Source organism: Chaetodon trifascialis, chromosome 16, assembly GCF_039877785.1.
Source record: "Chaetodon trifascialis isolate fChaTrf1 chromosome 16, fChaTrf1.hap1, whole genome shotgun sequence".
NCBI classification, from domain to species: domain Eukaryota; kingdom Metazoa; phylum Chordata; class Actinopteri; order Chaetodontiformes; family Chaetodontidae; genus Chaetodon; species Chaetodon trifascialis.
The window spans coordinates 14581503-14608104 of NC_092071.1; the positions used below are offsets into that span (position 1 = coordinate 14581503).

General features: G+C 43.3%; 1 protein-coding gene across 2 annotated transcripts; it reads left to right on the top strand.

Annotated features, from left to right (window-relative positions):
• Nucleotides 1-733: 733 nt before the first annotated feature.
• LOC139344374 (voltage-gated potassium channel subunit beta-2-like) lies at nt 734-25267 on the top strand. Of its 2 annotated transcripts, none has more exons than XM_070982478.1 (14): nt 734-1139; nt 19025-19068; nt 19151-19188; nt 19486-19565; nt 19770-19814; nt 20325-20369; nt 20477-20520; nt 22208-22294; nt 22460-22545; nt 22661-22781; nt 22878-22972; nt 23116-23236; nt 23463-23551; nt 23716-25267. In XM_070982478.1, the coding sequence occupies exons 1-14, from the start codon at nt 844-846 to the stop codon at nt 23803-23805; spliced, it is 1281 nt and encodes a 426-aa protein (XP_070838579.1). In that variant the 5' UTR covers nt 734-843; the 3' UTR covers nt 23806-25267. The 2 variants fall into 2 exon arrangements, with proteins under 2 accessions (XP_070838579.1, XP_070838578.1); XM_070982477.1 differs by lacking the exon at nt 734-1139 and adding an exon at nt 5128-6678.
• The last annotated feature ends 1335 nt before the right edge of the window (nt 25268-26602 follow it).

The window sequence follows — 26602 nt, forward strand, 5'->3', positions numbered from 1 at the left end:
TCAGTGGTAGAAGATTTCAGTTTACCCTCCAGTGGAAAGAGGTTCACACATTCTGAGCTCCTTTATTGTTTGTGTGAAAATCAGGCACTGGGGGTTTGGCTTGCGCATTAACCCGGACCCCGACAATAACACTCAGCACTGGCCTGAAGCCGGTGCCAGGCTTTGGGAGGATGCCACTCTCTCTTTGTTCAAGCCAACAGGAGCTGGAAGGCAGCAAGACTGATGACATTGCCCCTGCAGATCAACCAATAATTGTAAATGTTGGCAAGAAAAAACACGAAAAAACGCATTACTACTCAGTATCTGAAAAAAAGGTCAGAGGTGAACTCTCACAGCCTCCATAGAGTCAGATTATACGATAGGCGCAGAAGTACAGACACTTCATCCGGGCACTCTCTTAATCTGGACAAATGTAAGCTGGTGGGGCTTCGACACAAATCCCTCTTTTAAGAGATAAAGAGAGAAAGATGCAGATTGCTTTTCCCATCCATTTTTACTCAAAGAGGCACCTCATATCAGCGGGAGTCATTATTTGTGACTGGGTGTTGCTGCTGACATGTTGGGACTGGCTTTGTTTTATTTTGGATTTAGACTCCACAAAGGAGCAATCAAGACTTTTTGATATTTTACAGGTGCTTTAAGTTCCTGTTTCCAGCGGTTTGATGTCTGACATCCTCGGGCCGGATGTTTCAAATCTTCACGAATCTCTATCAAAATAGCACTGCCTTGTTGTTTTGTTTCTAACTCAGAAGCAGCTTTTGCCCAAAGTAGATGTAGCAGACAAACCCGAGCAAAAGAGACGAAGGATTTTCATCGGTTTGCAGCACTTGATTGCAGATAGCAATGTTTGCCAGCCGTGGTGGAACTGGAGGAGGTAAAGGAGGGAAATACTCAGTGGAAGACCTCTATGGCATCAGTAAGAAGCCCAAGGCATCATCCTCCTCAGGGAGTATCGTGGCCAAATCAGGGGCCCGGAGCAGCAAGACCCCGGACCAGAGGACCGAGTCAGAGGCCCTGGCCTCTCAGATCCTGGAGGCGGCGCACAGACTGGTGGAGCGACGTCGACTTGAGCTCTACCTGAGAGAATGTGGCCTCTCCCTGGCCGAGTGCGAGGCTGAGCGCTCCGCGATGACATACAGGTGAGAGGGCAGGAAGCGGAAAGAGGGGCAAAAGTACAGCATCATCACACTGTGAAACTATCATGCAATTTGATTTCTGAGAATAAAAACACGTTAGTAATGACAGATGTAAGTAAAATAGTGTAAAATTAAACCTGCTCTTCTCTACAGTCACTCCTCTCTCAACCTGCACATTAAAGAGGCTGCAATGAGAGAATGACTGCGTAGCAAAAAGCAGCAAATAACAACTGAATATGCACAGAAAGCTGCCATACCTTTAATAAGAGGTTAATTTGAGAAAGTCAAAAATATGCCAAAGCATCCTGTCGATGATCCATTTAAAAACCATGATTAATGTTTTTCTAATATATTACTAATGCATGACTGTAGTTCAGTGTTTGAAGAGGGCTGCAATTGAAGGCAGTGAGTGGAGACATTCATGGGTGAACAAAAAAAAAGAAATATACTTGCTGTTTTTTTTCCCCACCAGTGACCTAGAAAGAAAAATCACGCGTTTGATGAGATTTCAAAGCACAGCAGTGCTGAATAAATGTGGCCGGACTGCAGAAACATCTGTCTGTTCAGGAGCACTGATGATGATGATGCCAGATACAGTCACTTACTGACTGGTGCGTCAATCATTGTCTTAAATCTTCTCCCAAAGACAGCTTGACAGGGTCAGCATCAGCGGGGTGTAAGTTTTGGGGTTAATGATGCATGCTTTGACAGCAGAGGATGGGCAGTTGGTCGTTACAGTGCTCGTATCTCTCAGCTGAAAGTGCTCGCTACAGCTATTTTGGGATGAAAAGGTTGTTGTGAATCCATAACACATTAGTTCAAGTGTGACACCAGTTGTGGGCGCTCTATGTGTGCTGCTATTGCCTCTAATTTGAATTTTTGACATTAATTGCTCTTGTATTATTTCTATTTTATTCTAGTCTTATTTCATATATTCATAATTAGTTATTCTCTAAGTCTCTATTGATCTGTACTTATTCAGTCTTTGTGCTGCTGTAACACCCGAATTTCCCCTCAGGGGGATCAATACAGGATTATCTTATTTTATACACCACATTGTTGCGTATTTCATCATTGCAGATTTGTGTGCACTTAAGAATATCAGCGGCTGCTTGAACAATAGCCATATATAAACCAATTATTTTAGGAAATAGGGCTGCTGAGACACAATATGGCATTTATTTGACAGGCTACATCCCAAACAGATGCACACAGGCATGAAGAGTCCTGTAAAGCCACCTCTAGGTGGCAGTGTCAGCCTGGTGTGAGGACCAGGCAGCGCAATGACTCAAAACCAGAAAAAGGATTGCAAAAATGCAGCTTAAATAGTAAGATTTGTGTGGATAAATAAAAGAAAACACGCCTCATGTACTCTCCGAGCGATCGGTAACATTTTCTAGCAGCATGCGTTTGATGACTGAAATCAATGAATGACATATCAGAGAGCATCTGAAGCGACTGCTGACAGCACTGCTTCCATCGCTGGTGCTTGTGAATTTCTTCTTACACCTCATCTCTGTAATGGCAGCAGTCTCCATACAGCCCTCTGTGCATGGGATGTGTTAGCCTTGGTTAATTAGTGTAATGACGCATCAGATCTGAACTGCCTAATGACTGAAAGTGATCACTTATAATCAAGACAACAGCAAACGATTCAGTTTGGTGTTCTCTCTAATTTGCTGCTTTTGCTGGAAACAGCAATTGTCCACACATCCACTGCTTTCCTGAGTGCTGACAAATCTGGGACACTGAGGGAAATACTTACATTTTGGCAAACAGATGCCTCTTTACATAAAATAAAACTTAAAGATTAGACGTATATAAACATATCACATTTTGTCAAATGACTTCATGTTCTTTGACATATTGAAGCAAAATGAATTCTACTGAAAGTCTTCAATAAATGTCATGTGGCTGTCCTCTTTGTAACCATCTTCATGTGAAGCGGAACCGTTTTTAACAAGAACCAAAACCACAAGCAAAGCGGCATGTCTGAAGGAATGCCCTCAGCTTTGCTAAACTACACGCACATTTCACATAGAGGCACAACACAAGCACTTCTGAGCATTGTTTAAGTCTGCTGCAGCCCAAGGAGGAGAAAACCAGCTGTTAGCATCCCTGCAGCTACCAGAAAAATGACAATGTGTCACAGTGGGAGATGACTTCTTCATTCTTCTTACTGGACAATGTATTTCAAAACTAGCTATATTTAACATGTGTTACAATGTTAGCTTTACTGTGGCTGCAAATTGTTTTTAAATGAAAACTTAGCTGACTGAAATGAGGACAAAGTGACGAATCCTTTAAATGCATAAAAAACACTGGACAAACTGAGCTCCTCCATCATAACATAGTTCTTCAACAGCCCTGGCGTATTTTCTTTTTAGATTTGTGGCTACATGTGATCAAGGGAGGGAGGCTCACCTAAAATCAATGAATGGAGAGATATATTTGGAGACTACCACACTAAAATAAGAGATTTACTGTGCTGCAGGCAACATTTTGAAAACGAGAAACATCATTATGCAAATAAACTTGAGCATTGTGGAAGGAGACTCGGCAGTTTATAGAGGATCACAGAAGAAACAGGCTTTGCGCTGAGCTTTGGAGTCTTTCAAGGACATTCTCGTGGTACAATCTGTTGTATAATGTTTCTCGATAAGGAGGACGGTCCACAGCTATCCATAGATGGTCCACATAGCCTTCTTATTCCCAGAGAAGTGAATGGGTGCATCTAAAGACGGGTTCATTGTTGTTGTCAGTCGATACAGAACTTCCATGTGGTGCTCTGTGTAAGTCCACATCAGTGTGATATAGTTTCTGAACTGTCAAGCAGGACGAGTGCTGTTAAATTGATGACGTTGATGGACGTGAAGGTGAAGGTTAAGCCTGTGATGAAGATTTAGCCAAAGTGATTATGCAGATTTATCTTCATTCACTTATGATATGAATTTGTTCAAAGTCTGGAAAACAGAATTAAGTGATTCTTGGGAAATTTGTGGCTGCAGATTCCTCATATTTGTGCTCATCGCTGTGCTTTAACAGGACAGGAGATCATTAAACCCTCTCCTCCTCTCACATTTTCTCTCTGCCCATACAGCTGGGAACTTCCCAGTGCTAACTTGTACTGAATAGGCCTAGGTCTTCAAAACTCCATCTCAAGTTACCTTCTGCTGGCAGCTGACTGCCGCGCAATCTGCTCTGGGATCATCCTGCGAGCGCAGATTGCTCTAAAGCAAGATTTCATTAGACACGACTACTGGGAGCATGTTGACAGAAATGATGAATGTTTGCATGCGCGTCTGCATTTTTATCTGCACGAGACAAGTATTTTGCAGATCGTCCCGCTGTGCAACGTGAAACTTTCCGGATTGACAGCCTTCTCTAAGGACATGGCAGCATGCCTCAGACTGTAAACACCGCCTTGAAGGAACCATTATCATTGCCTGGCCACCAAATGACACATCTGGTTCCTTTTAATATGATGTGATGCAGTGTGATATGATATGCCAGGCTGTGCTTTGTTATGATGTGATGTGATGTGACTTAGAAGTCGTGTAGCTCCTCTCTGTTGTGAGGTGATGGTGATGATCCAGTGTTGCAGTGCAATTTGGGTGATTGGCCATATAGATACACAGACTGTTCTGAACATGGAAACATGGGTGTGGTAGAAAGGCAAAGAGGGATCCCTGCATATGGCAGAGGGAGGTGTGAAAAATGAGGATCCCTGGCGATTTAATGCCGAAATTAAAGTGCAATAACATTATATTAATGCTAGATATCAAATCTCGTGTGCACATATTTAAAAAAAATCTGGTGCATGGAGATTTTAGTTTTTTAATTTCAAAGCCCAGCGGAGTGTGCATAAGCTCCACTGACATAATGTGACGATGTGATGAGATGTTTGTACACCAGTGTGATGAAAAATGTAGAGATCACACCCGAGAGAGAGAGAGAGAGAGAGAGAGAGAGAGAGAGAGAGAGAGAGAGAGAGAGAGAGAGAGAGAGAGAGAGAGCATCTTGAAAACCCCCACATTGCTTGTGTGTCGTGAACATTTTTTGGAGCCTCTGGAGAAAAAAAAGAAAAGAAAAAAAGAAAAGGAAAGAAGAAGCAGAAGTCAGACTCTGACCTGACAAAAATGATGCGATGAGGGAGAGCCGAGCGGCGGCATCGAGCGTTTGGAAGCGTCCGCTGCAGCTGATTTTTGGGCCAGCATGCCGGCATTTTTTTCAAACCCGGGCACCGTGAGATTCTGTCGAACAACAGGAGAGCCGCACAGTTGCTGCTGCTGCCGGTATGTGATCGACTTCACACGCTGAGGGTAATAAAAAAAAACCCGGCTCGGTGTTTGCTGTTGAATTTGTTTCTCTCCCCCCCTCCTCTCCCTCTCTCCCTCTTTCTCTTGCATCAATTTGATGCTGCGTGAGGCTGCTGGGCGATGATGCATCGGTGGGGTTTGACTGTGTGAATTCGCATCAAGTCTCGGACTGCTCGCCTCGGCAATGTAAATTCGAGCAATCCAAGCCGGTTTTTGCTGACCCACCTTGCGACCAGAAACGAAACACAGAGAAAAAGAAAAAAAAAATGCCTTCTTTCGACGCGAGGTGCGAGGATGCCTGTAGCTGTGATCGTGTCGGTGCTGCGGCACACTCCGGAGCTCCTCGGCTCAAGACAGACACAACTCACCTCAGCTGAAGAGAAGACGAGCTATCAGGTGTTTCACCCCCCAACATAAGCCGTGCATGTATGTGGGGGGAAAGGCCGAGCTGCTGACGCTCTAGAGGGAGGCGCTGAGGTTTCCCCCGCGAGCTGCCACATCCCCAAAATCCGTCTGAGGACTGCTGTGAGCTTACAAGCTTCCTGAGGATTTTTTGGAGAGCAGCCCTGATGCATCTTGTGAGTGTGAAAACTCAAAGAGCCTTTTGCCAGGTTTGCATCACCAGACAGGAGACAGAGCAGACGGTAACTCTGTGTGTGTCATGTTAGAGGCTGGACTCCTGCCTGCTCCCACCGACTCGCAGCCAAAATCTCTGACCTGCCCCGTCTGAGCCCTTTGTATGAGCAGCACTGCTCGGCCACAGCAGCACAACGGAGGAACCAGTGTCAAGCAGCACCAACAGTTTACAGACATTACTGCTCGTGTGACTTCCTGAAAGGGTCACTCCCAAACACACACACACACACTCTCTCAAAATAAGAGACACCGGAAACCAGGGTCAGGATGCAGGTGTCTTTCGCCTGCACCGAGCACAACCTCAAGAGTCGCAGTGAGGACCGACTTTGTGGCCTTCGCACCGCTCCGCCTCCAGGAGGAAGCAGTGGAGGAGTAGGGGGAGGAGGTGGAGGAGGAGGAGGAGGTGGCGGTGGTGGTGGCAGTGGAGGAGGAGGTGGTGGAGGAGGAGGTAGTGGACAAGGGAGTAATGGCAACTACATCTCCCAAGGCTCAGTCAAGACCAGAGATGGGTCCGGGTCCCGTCAGGCCCCACAGGGCCATGCCCACATGAAGGAGGCCATCGGGCGCCACACCAGTATGAAGTACAGGTGAGTATGGAGATCAGGGGCTGGAGCTTCAACAGGGTGGAGGGGTGGTTCTCATTTCACTGTGATTCCTGCGGCCTTTTGACCTGCAGATTATCTCACGGGTACTAGATTATCATGACGAGCATCAGTGGCAAATCCTCCACAGGTGATGCGGCCGGCCCTCCTCTCATCACGAAGCTCTGGCAGCCAGGCTTTCTGTTCTTTCTATTTCTGTCCATCCGTTTGGCTGAGATGTGAGGTGAACTTCAGGTTAGCTTGAATTGTCACCAGCATGCCTTCTGTAACGTACTGTTCAGGCTGCCTACATATTTATTAGCGAAGCAGCTCAGTGAGCGCGCAGACAGCAGTGATTTTACTGACATTATAAAGAATGACATTTACTCTTTAGAAAAACGCTTACGCTGCCGGATGTAAAACTGCTTATATAATCCATACCCAACAGAAATACTGTTATCAGAGCATGGCAGACAGTATGCATATAGGAGCATTTGTGTTTAATGCAGATGTTACTCTGGCCTCTTGCTCTTCACCACAGAATAATAAAAAGCCTCCAATAACAGCTCACCTGAAACCACCCTGGGACACCCCAGCTTTTCTTGGAGGTTTTAAAAGCATTTCATTTTCATAATATAGCAGTGCCAAATGCACAAAAAAGCATTGCTGCACATACCAGGTCTGAGTCATAATGTAAAGGGGGGGGGGGGGGGGGGGCAAAACAGAGCGGATAAACAGTAAGAAAAGAGTGTCATTTGGAATTACTCTCTTTTACTTTCTGGCAGAGAGACAGTCAGCTCACCTTGATGGATTAGAGCCTCGGCTTGACAAGGACAGCTGTTCATGCACTCACGGAGGGCTGCTCAGCAGGGGAATATAATGCACTCTTACGTAAACACGCACATAAAAACACACACCTTCCATAATCTATAAGACTATAACCTCACACTGCCTGTTTGCTTCATTTAGACTGTAAAATGCAATGACTGGGAGGAGAGTTTTAATGACCTGTTTTCCTGGTATTGAGGCTGATTGAATCGCTGCCATTCTCTTCAGTCAATTTAGTTTTCATTTAATAGGATGCTTAAAAAGGGAACGGGGCTTGAGATGAAACTTGGATATCTTCACTACTCTTTTTTTTTTTTTTTCTTCCTTGAGAATTGCATACATATTTCTGATTGGGTGGGATTATTCTGGTTGCTCTGCTGCCTCAGGAAAAGTGTCACTAATAGGGAGTGCATGAAGTCTATACAGCATATGGCCAGCCCCAGTTGCCAGGGGCAACACCCCAGGCAATGCCTTTAGTTTTTGTCTGTCTTATTTCCTAATCAGCCGGCACTGCTGTCGCTTATCAGTCCTTTCAGCAACCAAGTCTGCTCAAAGCCCCGCCACCCGGCCACAGCGTGTTTATGGTGGTACAGTGGTGGCACATTCTCCATTTTACGCTGCTGTCACAGTCAGACTGTCAGGAAGAAGCGGGAACGTCCATAAGACGTGTCCGCACACTGTACGACTGAGCCCATGTGTCCGTGCAGAGAGTAAATGTCAGAGCTTTCTGGACATAACATTGATGGAGGCCGAATGAACCCCACAGGCGAGCAGAAGCAAACAGCAGAAAGTGAACTGGATCTCATCCTTATTCCATTTTCCAGATGGGGTCGAACGTTAGCGCCGTGTGCCCTGTTCCACTGCATGTTTTCTGATCCCTCCTGCTATCTCATTAACCTGAGTCTTCATCACTCACCGGCAGGTTGCGGACGATGGCACCTGCTGCCAGTTATTGCTCCCATGAGCCCCCGCTGTCGCCCCCTGCCCCAACTCTCTCTGTATCTCCCTCCTTTGATCGAAGTTTCGCAATTTCTGACTCGTTTTCTTTAAAATACCACAGTGAACACAGCGAGTGCGCTGCGGCACTGAAAACCTGTGTGTGCGTGCATGTGTGTGCGCGTGTGGTCTGTAAGACAAGGAAAAAGTTGATGAAAATGTGACCAATGTGCAAAAACAACAGAGAAATGGCTCATCAGGGATGCTTCATATTTACCGACTCTGGAGAAAACCTGATTAATCATTAAATGAAGGGTTAATAAATCAATATTTAAGCATTAGGTTTTAATCTTTGACAAATAATATCAAAGAATTGGACTTATCATTATGTGATTACAATAACTGTGTAACTTTTGGACCAATTTGTTCAAGTAAACCAGAGGGTGACATTAGATAAGCACAGTTTTAGATACGTTTTACCCAAATGAACAATTTGTGTTGACACAACTATGTTGGATGTTTTTAAAATCTTTGAAATGCTTCGAAGACAGCAGTGATACCGTCTTTTTTGGGACCTGTGGGGGGGTGAGTCTATAAGTAACACAAGCAAAGTAGTGTCACTCAGCACACTCAGCAAACGGGCGGTTTCTATGGCAACCAGGCCCTCTCTTTTCACCAGCAGCAACCTGGTGAGCAGGTCAGGTGCATCTCCAGCACAGATTCATCTGCAGCAGCTGGACTTTTCTCATGGCTTTTTGTGATCTAATGGCCAGGGGACAGTCGTGTCAGTTGCAGGCAGCTGGAAGCATCACATATAAGAAGGGGAGCCATACTTAAAGCGTTCAACACCACGGAGCACGGCTTTACAGTTAGTTTGGGTTGTAGCTTGTAAAACCAGCTTCAATGAGAAACAGGAAGGGGTTCAGGGATGATGACACACAAATGCCACTGTGCTGTTTCTGAATCCAACATTTTCGTTCTTTGCAGTGAATTTTGGTTTGTAATTTGTCAAAGAAATAGTTAAACACTTTGGGAAATGATTGGCTTTCTTGCAGAGAGTGAAGTGAGAAGACCAATACAGCTTGTATGTCTGAACGCAAAATACGAAGCCATAGCCAGCCGCCAATTAGCTTAGCATTGCTCAAAGACTGGAAACAGGGGGTGGCTGCCCAGCTGCGGTTGTCTGGCATCTTCATGGTGACGACAACACTCCCCGAAGTGACTGCGCCACCAACAAATCATCCCTGTTTACACCATTAACATGCATCTTTGGTGATCCAATCAGAAGTTGACAGCGGGCAACTTAAACAGAACTGTCTGTGCTCGGACTGTTCAGTTTTAACGTATAACGTGTTAATTAGTGAGCTTTAGACGAGCTGGCAGGTGGATTTTGTTCCGTTGGACAGACCCAGGCTGGTTGTCTTCCCCTGCTTCCAGTCGTAATGCTAAGCTAAGCTAACCGGCTGCTGGCAGTAGCTTCATATTTAATGGATAGACATGAGAGTGGCATCAATCTTCTCATCTAACTGTGTTTTATACAAAAATACTCTTAACTCAAGGTCCACTTACAGGCTTTTTCACATCTGTGGTCTTCATCAGCACATGGACTTTCCTTTAGATGCTGTGATACTGTAAAAGCTTGAGTTAACATTATTTTGTCAAACTACTATTCCTAAGGTAATCTCTCAAGGTGATCTCTTTCACTAAACATTCAGGATTTTCTGCTTCTTGCACATTAATGCCTTCCTGAACTTGGAGACAATTAAACTAGAGAGTTAAACAACAAATAGAAATGTCCAATCGAAGGTGATCATACCACAATGGAAGCTACTGCCATAACAATAATAACACCTCATATTCAGATGCATGTTTGGCTGGAGAGCAAGGCGTCCATGTGTTTGCATTTGAATCAGGGTCTGAAGTGTCCTGACATTCAGCTGTGCAGAGAGGTACTGCTCTCCATTAGAGGACACGTGAACAGTGAGTTTTGAACTCTCAGCAGCTGATGAAGTGATGATCAAGTCGTTGATCCTGATGAACAACCCTATTAAGTTTACCAGATATACTGTGGTCATCTGTGGCTACGAGACAGAGATCCAGCCCCAGTCTTATTACTCTCTCAGTATGCCCGCTGTTACAGTTACCCCTTTCCACCCGCTGAGGACACAATGACTTCACAGCCTCAGTTTGTTCATTTGATCCCAGACTATTTCCTGCGATGGATGTGTCTTTAGAGTTGCCTCATGCATAAAATCTGAAAAAAAGCTGTTGAAAAATGAGCAAGCAGGCGATTCCCACTTTGATAAAAACCCTATGGACATCACATGTATTTAACTTGTAATGAATCCCAAACAGTGATAAAATATGGACTTCACAGAGTGGAGTCATCATGAATAATAATTAAATGATAATTAAGTCATTTGGCCTCACAGTCTTAGTGTGATTAATACTCTCTGGAAACAAGCGCTTTGTGTAGCAGGGAGGAGAACAAGACGGCATCCTGCAACGACCTTGACCTTCAACTCTCCTCTCTCTGGATTTTTGAGTTTCCAATTGGCTGAACAGATTAGTGACAGCACTGTGAGGTCCTGCTACAAGTTTTAGGCAGTCAGGCTGAATCTTCACTTGCTTGACTTCAATGTGGCTCGTAATGAAAATGTATCTAAGCTATGATGTGCTTTGGCTGCAAAGACATCATTTAATTTATCACCCTCAAATACAGGATATAAGAGCAGGTAGCTGAATAGAAATCATAGACTTGTGCAATACTTTGTACAAGCTATAATTTATGCAGCTGCTTGTTGGAGACCTTTAAGAGCTTTTAAACCCTGTGCATAGAAAAGCACAGAAAGCAGACAACTTAATCTTTTCCAAATGTGAAGCGACTGCTGGGTCAGTGTTGTTTAACGAGGCTTACGTCTGTCAATATTTGTGCGGGGATGAACGCGATGGCACAAGGGCTTGATTGAACTGCGAGCACTGTAGTCAGTGCCAGGAAATCCTCGTCACGTTTTCTGAACAGGCCGTCCAGTCAAAGTCAAAGTCTGATGCTGTCTTCCGGCAGAGACAAAGTCATCACTGCATGTCATTATGTAAGAACAGCAGCACAGCCTAATGGAAAAACAGTTTCCACAGGTCCTGGAAAAATCTCAAAAGCATTCAATATATGGTTGAAATTTTAAAAAAAAAACCTTTACTAGGGATGGGAATTAATAAGAATTTAACGATTCCGATTCCATTTTCGATTTTGCTTATTGATCTGATTCCTTATCGATTCTCTTATCGATTCTCATTGGGTGAGGAAATAAAAGAGTACAAATGGGTTTGTTTGTGTTAACTGTCTTTTATATTTTCATCTCTGCACAGAAAATATAACATATACAGTATGCACAAATGATGTGTGACATAACCTCAGAACAAACCTAAAAAGTAGGTGAGCTACTTCTCAGAGTAGGAATGAATGAAGCAGAACTACACTGGTTAAAATAACTACATGCAACTCTGACAGAACTCAAATTTCTGATTTTCATTTCAACAGATATGCCAGATAAAATGCAATGAATTAACCTACCGAAATTCAGGGGCATCTACAGTGGCAAAAGGGTGCAAACCTTTCACCACAAATCTAGTGACTGCTCTGTGACACTGCTTTATCCTGATCTCGGTCATTTTACTCTTCCCTGCCTCAGTGAAAGGAGTGGATAGAGGTGCGCAAGACCTGCCGTTGCCCGCTGCAGCCTCTGAGCCAGCCTGACTCTGGCAGTCATCGTCATCTCAAAGCAGTTTGGCGAAAGCAGTTTACACAGTGAAATGGCGCTAACCTTAACACAACAGACACGGCTTGTAAGAGTTCAACATTACCTTCGGCACTAACAACAGATGACGCCCTGGTGTTTGCTCTGCCGCTAGAGTCACAAGCGTCGCTAAGTAGCGTATCAAACACGTGACATTCCTGCAAATGAATTGCATGCTGTGTGGACAAATGTTTTAGCATGTTGGAGGTATTTCACCCCTTTGAAGAAATGGAAACTTTGCACGTGTCGCAAGTGGCCCTGGTGTCATCTTTTCGCGTGAAATATAGCCATACTTTGGAGCATTTCTGCCTCGACGCCAGATCAGCTGCATTCTAAACCAAAACAATGCAGCGTGCGTGACGTTATCGCGCATGTGCAAGACAGGCGGAATCGATAAGCAGAATCGTTAACCAGGCAGGCAAACGACTCCAAGGAATTGAGCTACTGGGAGCCGGTTCTCAAAAAGAACCGGTTCTCGACTCCCATCCCTAACCTTTACATTATAAAAGCTGTTTGGATTCATAGTTACTTGTAGTGAGAATGGATTTTTTCATTTATTTTGGCTGTTGGAATAATATTTTAACCAAGCAGGTCACTTTAAAAAGTCATTTTACCCAATATTCAGCTGTCTTGAACACTGAAAAGTAATTTCAGTGTTTCCACACACTTATTGTGGCAAAGCAGCAAACTAGTTAAGATCTTTTAAATTACAGAGAAACCAGGCAAGCTCAAAACATCTCAGTGACTCCATTTAATCATCTTAAATTCAGCTGGAGCTGTCAAAGTCTATATTTATAAGGCAGCAGAGCAGCAAACCCACATCATTCCAAAATTCGGCTTCACCCCTCTCTCAGCACACATAAAACAAGTCGGCAGGTAGCAGCACACTGCAGTGACCTTTTCTGACACTGAATTTCATTAATAATCTCCTTTTGAACACACTGAGACGATCCAAAGTTCAAACCATGCTCCGCTTTGGCGCTGCTTCACCTTCAAGTCGCATTTTACGCCCAGTTCACCTCCAAAACGTAAACAGAGGAGTGCTCCATATACATCCTGATGTCCAGCCATAAACAGACATTTCACACAAATATAACAAGGTTCACAGTTTTAATATCAGCTGGTGTAATCTCTCAGCTGTGCTACTTCATTACGTGCAATTTCAGTTAAGAGGACAGTCACGACCACTAATAAAGTGCTTGCAGCATTAAGGAGAGCGGATGAGTTTGTGTGTGTGTGTGTGTGTGTGTGTGTGTGTGTGTGTGTGTGTGTGTGTGTGTGTGTGTGTGTGTGTGTGTGTGTGTGTGTGTGTGTGTGTGGAGAGAGAGTCTGTCTTTGTGCTTTTTTTTCCATTTGCTCCACTCACAGCATGTGTATTTTATAATTAGGACAGACCTATTTTCCAAACTGTTTTAATATAACTGAATTAAAAACATCACATTGCACAAAAAGTCTGTTGTTTAGCCTAATTCTTTAATAATAGCTGAAGCAAGAAGTAGAACGCTGTCAGAGTTACACCGTCCCTCCGAGTTAAAGAGTCGCCTCACACTAAATGCACGTTGTCACTTATGGTGGTATCAAGCAGCGCCGATAGTTTTATTTCTGCAGGTTGTGAGACATCAGTCTCCGGAACGTCTGCCTCACTGAGACGGAAATGAGGGGGATTTTATTTGTGCTCACACTTATTACTTTTCATTCAGCAGCAGAATCAACGTCCCTGATACTCTGGATGCTCCTCAGATGCCCCATGTCAGAAAAAACACTTTCAATTGAAAAAATAGTCCCTTTGAAAACTGCGAACAGGTCTACGTAACATTCAGCGCAACAAGGACACTGATCATGGAAAAGCGACGTCGGTGTTGCCTCGATAAAAGTATTTCGTCGATGCTGTGAGCACCACGTATAAAAATCCGCTCATCTCCATTGTGCTGAGGGCGAGGCAGAAATCTCTGCATGAGTGAGAAAACAGGTTCTTCGTAATTTGAGTGAACTGACCCTTTAAAACCCTGAAATGGTGTGTACAGCATTATTAAACGAGAACAGACAGTCCACCGTCTTCCCACAATATGTGCTCAGAATATGTGGGTATAAGCACACACACACACACACATGCACTGACGTGAGTGTTATTAATATCTCGGTTAGCTTCCCCCTGGAGAAAAGCCTGCTCAGCATGTGTGTGGCATTTTATGACAACCACGGCAAAAAAAACCTCCATCATTTGCACCTAACCATCTGTATACAGTGTCTTCTTCCTGTCTCAGGTGAAAACTAACTGTAAATGTCAGCACAGGTTAAAATGCTGACTACACCATGACAGAGCACCTGTGCACCTCCTCTCTCTCCTCCATTAATAATGTTTGGAACAGCCAACCCAAGAATAATCACCTCGTTTGGAGTTCATGATTTATGTTTTTTTTTTTTTTTGAGGGGGGGGGGGTAAGCAAGAAAACAGAGAAAACAGCCCTACTTACAATGGCTACAGAGAAGCATCTGTGTTTCTGTGGGCTCACGGGTGCATTCATGCATGACCGTATGTAGATCTGTGCCTGCGTTGGAGTGTAATTCCCATCAAGCGTGAATATGCACGTGAAAGCATCGACCGGCCCCACTGACGCTCGCGCATTATAGATCTCGTCAGTTTTCAACATCCTGCGAATCCATGTCAAATGAAATGTAGGCCGAGCGTCTGTAACATGCGTGTGCGCGAGAGAGAAAGAGTGGGAGAGACTGTCACGAAGGAGCGAGTGAGAGGAAGGACAGAGCATGTGTCTCTCCAGACTCACTGATAGTAATTTAGCAGACTGCAGCACTGCAGAGAGTGGTGGAGCTGAGAGCAGGGAGGGGGCGGCCAGTTGTCACACAGAGAAACAATGACATCCTCCATTGCCCAGAAACAAAAAAGAAATATTGTGTTTCATGTGGCAAAGCAATCATGAAATTCACCCACTAAAGCATGCCGGGGTGTCATTTGGTCCTGTTACGAGCTCATGCACGGTGTCAACCAAACATGTTGGTCTGTCAGCTTCCTGCACTTATTTTCCATCTTTAAAGAGCACACTGACTACCGAAACAGGAAGGCTGCATTTGTGTAACAGCTGCGGATGCTGCTGGGTGCTTGACATTCTCTTAATGCTGACTCATGTTTAGCTGCTGCATTTTCTTATTGGCGCCTCTGCTTTTCATCATGGTCGATTTGAAAAGTTTGGAGAGAAGGTGCAGTCCTGTGTGTCTGAGGTGGTGAACGCAGTCGGATTCAGGCTTAAGTGATCTAATGAATTCACATTCATTACGCGTGCAAGACAGCCTCAGGCTAAATAACAGGCTTTTCATACACAGCACTACAGATGTAAAACTGGAAGTGATATAATGAAAATGCACGCAGTCTGCTGAATATATTATTTAAAAAAAAACCACAATATTCAAATAGGGTCCAGTTTGGGAATGCACTTAAATGTAAAGCGTGTAATTTAAATGCTTTCAGTGTGCATGTACGCTAGTTATCCTCCATTGATGCTGAGACCTAATTTCTGCTATTTTTAATGAATTTTAAGCCTTTGTTTTTCATGAGCAAAGCACAGAATATTTCTGTGGTGCTGTTATTGCTTCAGTCTTGTTGTTAGACAAAAAATGTTCCTTTCCTCACTTTTTTTTGACTGAAGTTGAGGCAAAAAGGCATCATTTGATGGATGCCACATAAATGCCAGTAAAGGAGAACTGAACAAATGAAAAAAATATTTATTTGAAAAAAGAAGCTTTCTCTGAAGCATGTTTTCTCCCATGTGCCTCATTTCTATTTACTCCCAGAGTTCAAAGTGACTGTCATGTCTGAGAACAGGCAGAGCTGTCATTGGTTGGCAAACGGTGAACCAGAGCCAGATTACCATACAAGGAATCATCAACATCAAACCCTGCTTGCGCTTTTTTCCATCTATATAGCATTCCTGACCTTCCACCTGTGTGCTATTTTGACAGGCTTTAAAGAAATGACACAAACAATATGCGTTTCACACCCACACGCAGCGCACACATGAACACTGACGCCCCCACAGAGCAAACGCTCACACAGTGGCACAGACACAAATGCTTACATATGCAGGAATCTAAAAATAGCTTAAGGTCAGGCATTAAAATAGACCGGGGAAAATAAAAGCAGGACTCGTTCGACTGAGTGTAACTGCTCTGACAGTCTGTCTTTCTGCATTTGGTTATTTGCGGCGGACGCAGGCAGGCAGACAAGCAGAGAGGAGAGAGGCGCCGGAGATAAAAGACGGCGAGCGGCGAGTTGCACTGCAGTTCTGCTGCCTCTCCAGCTGGCTCCCCGGCTAATTAGAATGGGGGAGAGCGCGCATGGAGGAGGAGAGCGAGCAGGAAGCCCACACCATTTTCATCTGTACATGCTCCTGTGGTCAGAAATGCAGCTCTGTGCTTCTCCACACTCGCCCTTCAAAATTCAGCTGTCTGGATGATCAGATGTGGCATGTTGGGTAATGGACTCCTCTTCAGCTTATGGAACATTTTGGGCCGTTTACGGCGCAGAGCAGAGGAGCTTTTCCTGGACTCTATATCTGAGCTGAGCTCTGTTCCCTCGGCTGTGTCACTGACCCAGTGTAATACTCTGAACTGTTAACATATGAAGGATAAAAGGTCAATTGTTCAGAAATAATTAGACACAGGGAGTAATTTAACCACAGGCGAGAAAGGCTTTCACTCAGCAGCAGTAGAGGGGGAAGTATTCACGTCCAGGAACACAATGGAAATAAGATGACATTTTGTGTGTTTATGCCTCCACTCCAGCGACAGCCGTCACCAGAGGCAACATGTTTTTGGGTTGTCTGTCCATCCGCCCGTCCACCCTTCTCATTCCCCTGAATGCAATATCTTGCCTTGCCTTGAGGGAATTTCTTCAAATTTGACACAAACGTTCGCTCGGACTCAAGGATGAGCTGATTAAAATTTGGTGCCAAAGCTCACTGCGACCTCAGGAAACACATTTTTTCAAGAATTCATATGCTAATTATGATGTTCTGCAAAAATCACTCAGGAGCAGAAGAGCAGATTGTGAGCATATTTCACATTTGGTCAGATATTGAACTGGTGACACTGATCTTGGGCGTCCACCTTCAAACTGTGCTGATTGTAGAGATTTTCTGTGCTGCCGGTTTGAAGATGTGTGTGAAGTGTCAGTGTTTTACAATCTGTAGCTTCTTTGCAGCAACATCCATATTTGAGTCATTGTAGTCCACCATAATCCCATTGGTTCTGCTGATATTGAGCTTCAGATGTTGCACCATGTGTTTAAGTGGAGGGCACACATTGTAAATATTAGATTAGGATTAGTTTATTAGCTCGAGCTTTGATAACCACCATGGCAGCACACGCTCTCTATCAGTCCTCTGTGCTCCTCTGGAAAAATGTGAAGTGAAGACAGTATGTTTCTCACTGGAAACTATTCACTGGGAGCACACATGTCAATACAGTGATATATCTATTTCACCAAAAAATACACTTTTATTCAATTTCTTCAAAGTCTTCACTATGTTTATCATGAGTCTGGACAGACATGGATGTGAACTGCAACTTGACTGGTGGGCGGATTCATACAACCATGAGGCAGTAATTATGGCCAGAGCACTGAGGAACAATTGTACTAAGGAATTATTGTATTTGTAGAGATTATTATTATTCCATATTTGCAACACATTTTGAAGGGGGTGGGATACTCAAAAACTGTCACACACATCAGAAATGGTGAAAGCTGCAGCAAAAGTTGTGCAGTGACCAGTCTTGGGCGTGGTCAGCGACCTCCATTGTGCCCCTAAACACACCCCGGACTTGGCATAAAGTTGCTTTGATGTTCATGAATTTTTGTGGGATCATCGGTCTCATCATTATGAACATATATCATTACTTTAAAAAAGTTTTGTCAAACACAAAGTCAGCCATTTTGGATCCCTCCAAAGTGTGGAAGGTCTTAGTCTGGATAAATTTGCACCGATATTCATGAAATTTGGTCCTCACATTGCTCTCTCAGATGTATTTCATGGTGGCTTTCATTAACTTTGGCAAGAACATCACAAGTGGTGAAAGTTTAAATGAGTCTGTGCTCGAGTGCGGCAGTGTGGCTGAACAGCGCCCTCTACAAAATTTCAACAAAGTAGCCCTCATGGCACTTTTGAGATGTGCAATTTTAGTATGTTTTTGGCATTTACATGCGCTCCACGAACTTCTACAGGATCCACCTGAAATTTTCATAATGCTAAATTGTGAAGCTTTTGAGATTCCATGCAACGCGGTTCCTATGACAAGACTGAAAAAAATGCATGTTTTGCCATGAAACAGGTAGTTGTTGTAACTTGACTGTACATTGACAACATGCAGCAAACTTGACATGTATGTACAATGTGTGGTCTACACTTGATATATGGCAACAGCCAGTGATGCGTGTTGCATGTACAGAACAAACTTTACATGAGTCAATGTAGCACTGCCACACTAACACTGTGAAAAACTTAAATATTAGTATGTCAAAGCATTGCCAGCAAAATGTACTCTATGCAAAGTACTATGCAGATATACAGTATATTGCATTATTAGTTTACTGAAAGTTTTAGCTGATAAAGGTGGAGAAAGCTTAAACTACTTTACTCGCTATTGGCTATCTTTGCTTCTGTAAGATCTCACCTGTGATTGTATGTGCACATGGATCCTAAATACACACATCATCCCATCTCTTCCCATCGTTCATCTCTGATCTTCACAGACTGTTTTTCTTTCTGTCTTTTTTTCCACAGGAACCTGGGGAAGTCAGGCCTCCGTGTTTCCTGCCTCGGGTTAGGTGAGTCGGTTTGAAGGCGGGAAAATATTCATCTTTGTTTCAAACCTTCAAACAAAACAAACGTCTCTCTCCTCTCGCTCAGGCACCTGGGTGACATTTGGATCACAGATCTCTGATGAGGTGAGAATTGTTGTTGTCTCTCTCCGTGTGAGAAGTCGCCTGCAGAGCGCGTTCATTCATATTGCTTTTGTGGAAAACACTCTGTACTGTGAGCACAAATCTCAGTGTTTTCAATTATAGACATGTCTCAAAATCCCACAGACCTGATACCTGGAAACTATGGTCACATGGTGAGATATTAGATATTACGTCTACTGTATTATCCTCCCTGCATAGTGCCCTTCACGGACGACCTCTGCGTAATTGGAATTTATCCACTGTCTGCCCCTCTCAGTCTCAATTTTTGTGTTCCCCCAGATGGCTGAGAACCTGATGGCCATAGCTTATGAGAACGGAGTGAACCTGTTTGACACGGCGGAGGTGTATGCCTCTGGAAGGTCAGACCTCACTTTTTCACCCGAGCATCGGCTAAAACTTTTGCTTCTGTTTTCCTTCTTGTAGAAAGGTTTTTCATCAGTGAACAATTACATAGTCAGGCTTCATGAAACGTTTCTGCACAGTTTCTGTATGATTTAATATTGTTGTGCAGTGATCTGAAGTCAGCATCAAACCATCACAATAAATGATGTGTTTCTCTGCAGAGCGGAAATCACTCTAGGAAACATCATCAAGAAGAAAGGATGGAGGTGATATGACTCATCTTTTTGAACTGACTCACTTGCATGTAAAAAGCTTTCTGACTCTTGTTAGGGTCATGAATTTATTTTTTCAAAGCTTAATAATCCCTAATACTCCCTTGCTGTTCTGAAATGCACTGCATTGCTACATGGTTTTATTACTGTTGGAACAGGCGCACCATTAAATTATCTCGAGGGAAATTCATGCTTTTTAGACAAATGAGGAGTTTTAGCTTCAGAAAGACTATAAAAGGCTAAAAATGTAAAAATAAACTCCCAGATCACAAAATATGCAGGAAATCCTTGAGATATTTTTCAACTGGAGAAAGATATTTGTCAAAAGGAAGAAAGAAATACAATATCGGTCCAAATAGATTTTTTTAATGTGCCAAAGATTGCAGGCACAGAGAAAGGAAATTCTGTCTGTCATGCTTAGATACTGAACAAACTATTAGAGGTAGAAATGATTCGATTTTCCCATAATTAACTGTGCTCTGAACCCTCCTGTGTCCTTGCCAGGCGTTCAAGTTTTGTCATCACAACAAAAATCTACTGGGGAGGCCAGTAAGTATAACGTTAAATGGCTGAATTTTCATTTTCCAATCAAAATCCTTGCTTTCATCGTTCATTTCAACAGAACATCAAAAATATGTCTTTTCATCACTCCACAGAGCAGAGACAGAGCGGGGGCTCTCCAGAAAGCACATTATTGAAGGTAGAGTGTAATCTTTTTTTTTTTCTTTTTTTTTTTCAATGAAGTACCTGGAATTCATTTCTAAAGTATCACAACCAAATACAAGAAGGTTCAGGGTGAGGTCCAGCTCATGAAACTCAGTATGTAATCCTACAGCTCAAATATAATAACAAAATTAAAGGAAAGGGCTCAATTTTCAAAGTTGTGTTGTTACTAAATCGTTATTTATTTACTTAACATAGAACATACTGCACATTAAAATTCAAAAGTCTGTTTCATTGGAGTGTGGGGGTCTTTTATTGTGTACAAATGCTTCCCAGAGTGCATCAGTTCAACCCCTACAACAGACACAGAGTTGTGATGAATCATCTGATGACCCTTTAATCTCTGAGTGTGAGCACTGTTTGTCTCGCTCGGTTAAAGCCGCTCCACGTCGCATGTCACAGTAAATGCGTCCGCGTGCCTTCAAATCAAAGAAGTGACTGTGTTTCAGAACAGCTGAGGGAAAACGTTTGTAGTGGTTGTGGAGATATGTTAGCAGGAGATGAGGTGCATGATTCTCCTAAAGGGGAAGAATGGAAATGCAGAGTGAAGTCTGATTTCTGTCTTGTGTCTGGGACAAAGGAAGGCAAAAGTACAGGGGGTTAGACGAGGGACGTAGAGACGAAGCTTCGGCTCTGACAGCATCTCAGGTTCGTTGTTTTCAATCAGCTCCCCCTCCCGAGAATAATCCTAAAGAAAGCTGAGAGACTTCTGAACTTGTGTACGGTCATCTTCTTTGTGCTGTAAGTAGTATGGCCTTGAGGTGACCATTCACCAAGGAGCTGAATGGGCTGTCTTAGCATCATTGTCATGAGGCTTTTGATTTGAGGCCATTGCGTAATGAGCGAGCTTCATGCATGGACAGTGCTCATATCTTCACTTTGTGTGTGACTTTAACCTCTACATCAAATTATTAACATATCCAAGGTTGGAAAGTTGGAACAGTGTCACAAAAAATTGAGAACTGGCATAAAATAATAGATTGTTAGCCTCCAGCAAGATACTGCGCTGAGAATAATCATTGATTTCTTGGGCAAAGTTAAGGTCAAAATGCTGCACGGACGCTCTTTTCTGTAATTTCTACCACGCTGACTTCTTTTTAGCCATATTAGTGGTGTGGCTTTATGGACGGTGGTGTCGTTCTGTTGGTCCACATTTAAATATTTCAGATGGATTCCCATGAAGTTTTGTACAAACATTCATGGTACCGCTATATGGTTAATATCTGTGTTTTTTAACGAAATATCTAAACTGCAGGACGGATCATCATGAAATTTGGTACAGAAATTCACGTCGCCCTCAGGATGAACTGCTATCACTGTTTTGTCCCTTTAACTTCTCATCTAGTGCCATCATCAGGTCGAGTTTTCAATTTGTCCCATGTTTTGGTTTATATCTGGAAAACTAATAACATTCCCATCAGCTTTAACTCACTGTGTTGACTGCTAACTAGCACATGTTAGCATGTTAACACATTAAACCATATGGTGAACATGGTAAACATTATACCTGCCCAGCATCAGCATGTTAGAATTGTCTCTGAGAGCATGTTAGCATGCCGACATTAGCATTTAGTTCAAAGCACAGCTGTGCCTCACTGCAGCCTTGCAGAGCCAGAACCAGATGAAATAATGATAATGATTAATCATCGACCACTGTTTTACAGGTTTAAGAGGATCCTTATTGAGACTGCAGCTAGATTATGTGGACATCGTCTTTGCCAACAGAAATGATGTCAACAGTCCAATGGAAGGTCAGTTACTGATGTTTGGATCTCATGTTTGCTGCAGATATCATGTGGTAGTCATTACAGTGGTTTTATGTCTGCACGAAAAAGCTGTAAAAAAAAAAAAAAAAAAAAAGAACCTTAAAGTGATAAATGTAATTGAAATATGATGTTATTTCCTGTGATTTGCAGAGATTGTACGGGCCATGACGTTTGTAATAAACCAGGGTATGGCCATGTACTGGGGGACCTCACGCTGGAGTGCCATGGAAATCATGGTGAATGCTGCTCTCCCATTCACACAGGGTCACTCTGCTAATATAATGCTGTCAGTTTATGGCACAAATGCTGAGTGGTAACCACGGCATTTTGTTTCTGTCTGTTCGGCACCAGGAGGCTTACTCGGTGGCACGCCAGTTCAACCTGATACCACCAGTGTGTGAGCAGGCAGAGTATCACTATTTCCAGAGGGATAAAGTGGAGGTGCAGCTTCCTGAGCTCTACCACAAGATCGGTCAGACGTCCTCGGTCTCGCAGCTCTACATATCTTTATTTTTCCAGTTTAATGTTTTGCTTCATTCCAATGCCTATCCTTAATCCACTCTTTCAGGTGTTGGAGCCATGACCTGGTCTCCACTTGCCTGTGGATTAATCACAGGGAAGTACAGCGATGGTGTACCAGAGTGCTCCAGAGCAGCAATGAAGGTCAGTTTGATTTGACCGGCCCTCCTCTGGGATTTCTCTCCCTGAAAATCAGCCTCAGTTTAATTCTCTCCCTAATCAGTGGGGCATTGCGGTGTGAAATCAGTACTGTACCAATGCTTTTCTCCATTTTGCTCATGGTGAAGGGGTACCAGTGGCTCAAGGAGCGAGTGAACAGCGAGGAGGGCCGCAGGCAGCTCGCTAAAATCAAGGAGCTCCATCTACTGGCGGACAGACTGGGCTGCACCGCTGCACAGTTAGCCATAGGTACAACCCAGGCAAAAAAAACAGGATTGTACAGTGCAGACACACAGACACTTGTTCTTTCTTTAGTCATGAAATTATTGATTCAATATGTTTTATCTTTTTCCTTGGATACATGTTTAAGTTGGCCATTAGACATGGGTAAATTTGAAACAGCAGCATGTGATTCATACAAAAAAATCCTACTTTTCCATGGTTATCACTCACTGGCTTTCTCTCTTTTTTCCAGCCTGGTGTCTGCGCAGTGAGGGAGTCAGCTCAGTACTTCTGGGTGTTTCTACTACAGACCAGCTGCTTGAGAACCTGGGTGCCCTCCGGGTAGATTTCTTCTCCCTTTATTCCTCCTGCATCAATAATTTTGCCCGACACATTGAGCCGTGATTGTTCCAACCAACAGATATTCTATTTTGTGCGTAATACGCAGTGTCAAAAGTGACAGATCACATTTGAAACTGACTGTCGTTCTTCCTCCCTCCTTGCAGATTTTGTCCCAAATGACCCCTCAAACCATCACTGAGATTGATGCCCTGCTGGGGAATAAACCACACTCAAAGAAAGAGTTGCGCGCTTGAAGATGCAAATCTGAGTGACAGATGATGTTTCAAGAGGACGAGGAAGACAATGACATTGGGAAACATCGCTTTTTGCTCTGCTGTATACTCAACAACTTGCATGTCCTCAGCAACATTATGCTTCCAGTATGTGCGCATATCCATTTTGCGCAGTACATTGTATCATGTATGAAAAAAAGAAGATCTCTCAATTGTGAAAAAAAAAAAAAAACAACAGGTCATATATTGCTCACTGCAGATTGTTCACAGACTAGTTATTTCTACAGAGGGGGAGACTAAAGCTGATTGGACCGACAGGCCTCTGCCAACCACAGAGACCAAGAGAGCTCGAAAGATATTCAACTGCTGTCAAAGCAGATTTGACTCTTAATCAAAAAGTGAAAAAAAACCCACCTCTGTGCTAAAATGCAACTTTACTGCGTGAACGGTGCTTTCATTGGACATCTGAATCCCCTCCCCTTGCAGCTGCCTGTTATTCTGTATGATGTTTAATACCCAGCAGCCAGAGAGCCAAAGGTTAGTACTCATGTGTCTAGCCTAACATTTCCCATAGTGTGCATGTGACTGGTCTGCCACGCTCACTGCTTTACAGGGTTGGGAACAACGGATTACTTGTAGTAAGTTAAAGTGACCTGACTGTTTAAAAAAAAAAAAAAAAAAACTAACCCAGTCTGGTACAACTTTAAAAACAGAGCAGACGACAGTTTTGCACATGCTGAAATAATGATTTGACTTTAGCACAAATTGCTCGATCCGACATTCAAATGAATGGATCATATTGTAACTGATACATTGGCTTTTAAATGGAAGTGCAGTTGCAAGTTATCAATCAGGAATGAGTAGTGGGCGAGATTTTGAAAGTAACTTTCCCAACCCTGCTGCTTTCTCAGCAGTCTTTTTGCCTCCTCTGTTTGTAAACTGTGCGCATGTCCCTTTAAGAGAGAATAGCCCGAACAGGGTGTATATGTGGCATGGCTTTTATGGCTTATGTAGATTTGCAGTGCCCTTGTAAGCCATTTTTTTACTCTAAATGGTCTGGCAGTTTGATCCAGGATCTGTGCTGGTGGGCACTCTTGCTTTAAAGACTCTGCAGTCTGAAGACACGGCCGTGTGTCCATCTGACATATAATCTTCGTATTGTCCTAAACTGTATCAAAAGATGTTGACGTCACCTTCAACGATGCCATTCTTGTGAAAAGCATCACTGTCCCTAAATCAGAGGTTTCGAGGCAGTTGGACTGTATGGAAAGGGCACTGAGCATCTGACACAAAGATCTGGACACACTGTGGTGAACTAGTAGTTTTCAAATGATAGGACATAAATGATAAGTCTGAGTTTATCAAATGTGATATTACTCTTGCCACAGGTCACTTGGGGTAAGATTTAGCAAATGTAACTTTTTTTTTTGTGGAAGCCTAAAAATATAGCTTCTCTGCTCATTTCTCTGGGAGTTTTCTCTCTCTCTCTCTGTACCGTTGGTTCCCTCCGCTCTTGCACACATGCACAACTCATTTTCTACTGTGCATTTCCATGTCTGCTCCCTTTAGTTTTGTATTGATTTCATCGTTTTGTAATGTGGAGAGGGGATTTGTTCCTTTTGTGAGGGGGTTTGATACATGAAGTTGTTTTAGTTGGCACAAGGTTACATTAGTCCTGTAAATAGGCTTAGCTGTTTGGCAGTGAGATAACGAGATAAAAGGTTAAATATGTGAATCATGAACGAATTCCTGCAGGAGCAGCTGAGACGTTGCTCCCCTCTGTGGCTCTGTGATGATGTACAGTTCGACTGAGTGTAGCTTCTGGTGTACATAGATACTTCAGTCAAACCTTGAAAGTGTAACTTTGCCTGCATAACTTACATTTTACTGTCTTGCAACAAAGAGAACCCAAAAGAGAGAAAACACTGCTCACACTGAATGTATCATGTCTGTTGCTCGATCTAACCTAAAGGGACCAAGCACATCACTCGTGGTGGAGGTAGTGTCTTTTTGTGTTTGAACCTGTTAATGTAAAAACCTGCAGAGCTGCAGAGCAAACGTTTACACTGGGATTCAGAGAAAAGGTTGTCCCCTGCACACCACTCTAAGTCCAAATGTGCTTATAGAGTCAGATAACATGTAGGTAAATCATACATTAGCTGTTATGCTGAACATTATCTAACCATCCATGCTAATATTTGGAATAAACTGTTTATTTGAGTATATATGTTCAGGGATATTGATATATGAGCTGCATATAAACAAACTGACTCACAGTGATTTGCAGGATTGTAATCTCGGCATCCATTCGGACAAAGCATGCGCTCCAAAGATGGTTTGCAGCTTCCTCACTGAACGACATGTTGTTGATGGACACACTCACTTAGCTGCACAAAAGTGCAATAACAAGCGGCTCCTTGAACTACAGCCTTTTCTCATTGCGGTTGAACAATCCCTGAAAAAAATGGCCGACAAACAAAGACATGAGGAGAAAACACGCACCCCATCATGGATGCTTCCAAAGCTATCAAACAATGACTCTGCCCTGAACCCTGAACACATTTGGCCTTTGTGTCACAGGCGCTGAGCACTGAGCATGGCAACACTATGATTCTGTCTGAAAGACAGGTTTTAATTTGAGCTGGATTCAGCACATCAAAAGCTCTGTTGTTTATGTGCTTCTTCCACCCGTGCAGACTTAGATCAAGCTGTCACTGCTATTCTTGAGTGCTGAGTGAAATTTTCTTGTATATCGTTAATGGTGACATCTGTGACAAACAGCTTTGTTTTGCAGGCTCACTCATCATATGTGTAACAG

Excerpts from the sequence above, each read along its gene's own strand:
- LOC139344374 (XM_070982477.1), top strand. The coding sequence starts at position 6,359 with ATGCAGGTGTCTTTCGCCTGCACCGAGCACAACCTCAAGAGTCGCAGT. Across the intron at positions 6,679-19,024 it reads CACACCAGTATGAAGTACAG|GAACCTGGGGAAGTCAGGCC; the intron begins GTGAGTATGGAG and ends TTTTTTCCACAG. Across the intron at positions 22,295-22,459 it reads TGTCAACAGTCCAATGGAAG|AGATTGTACGGGCCATGACG; the intron begins GTCAGTTACTGA and ends TGTGATTTGCAG.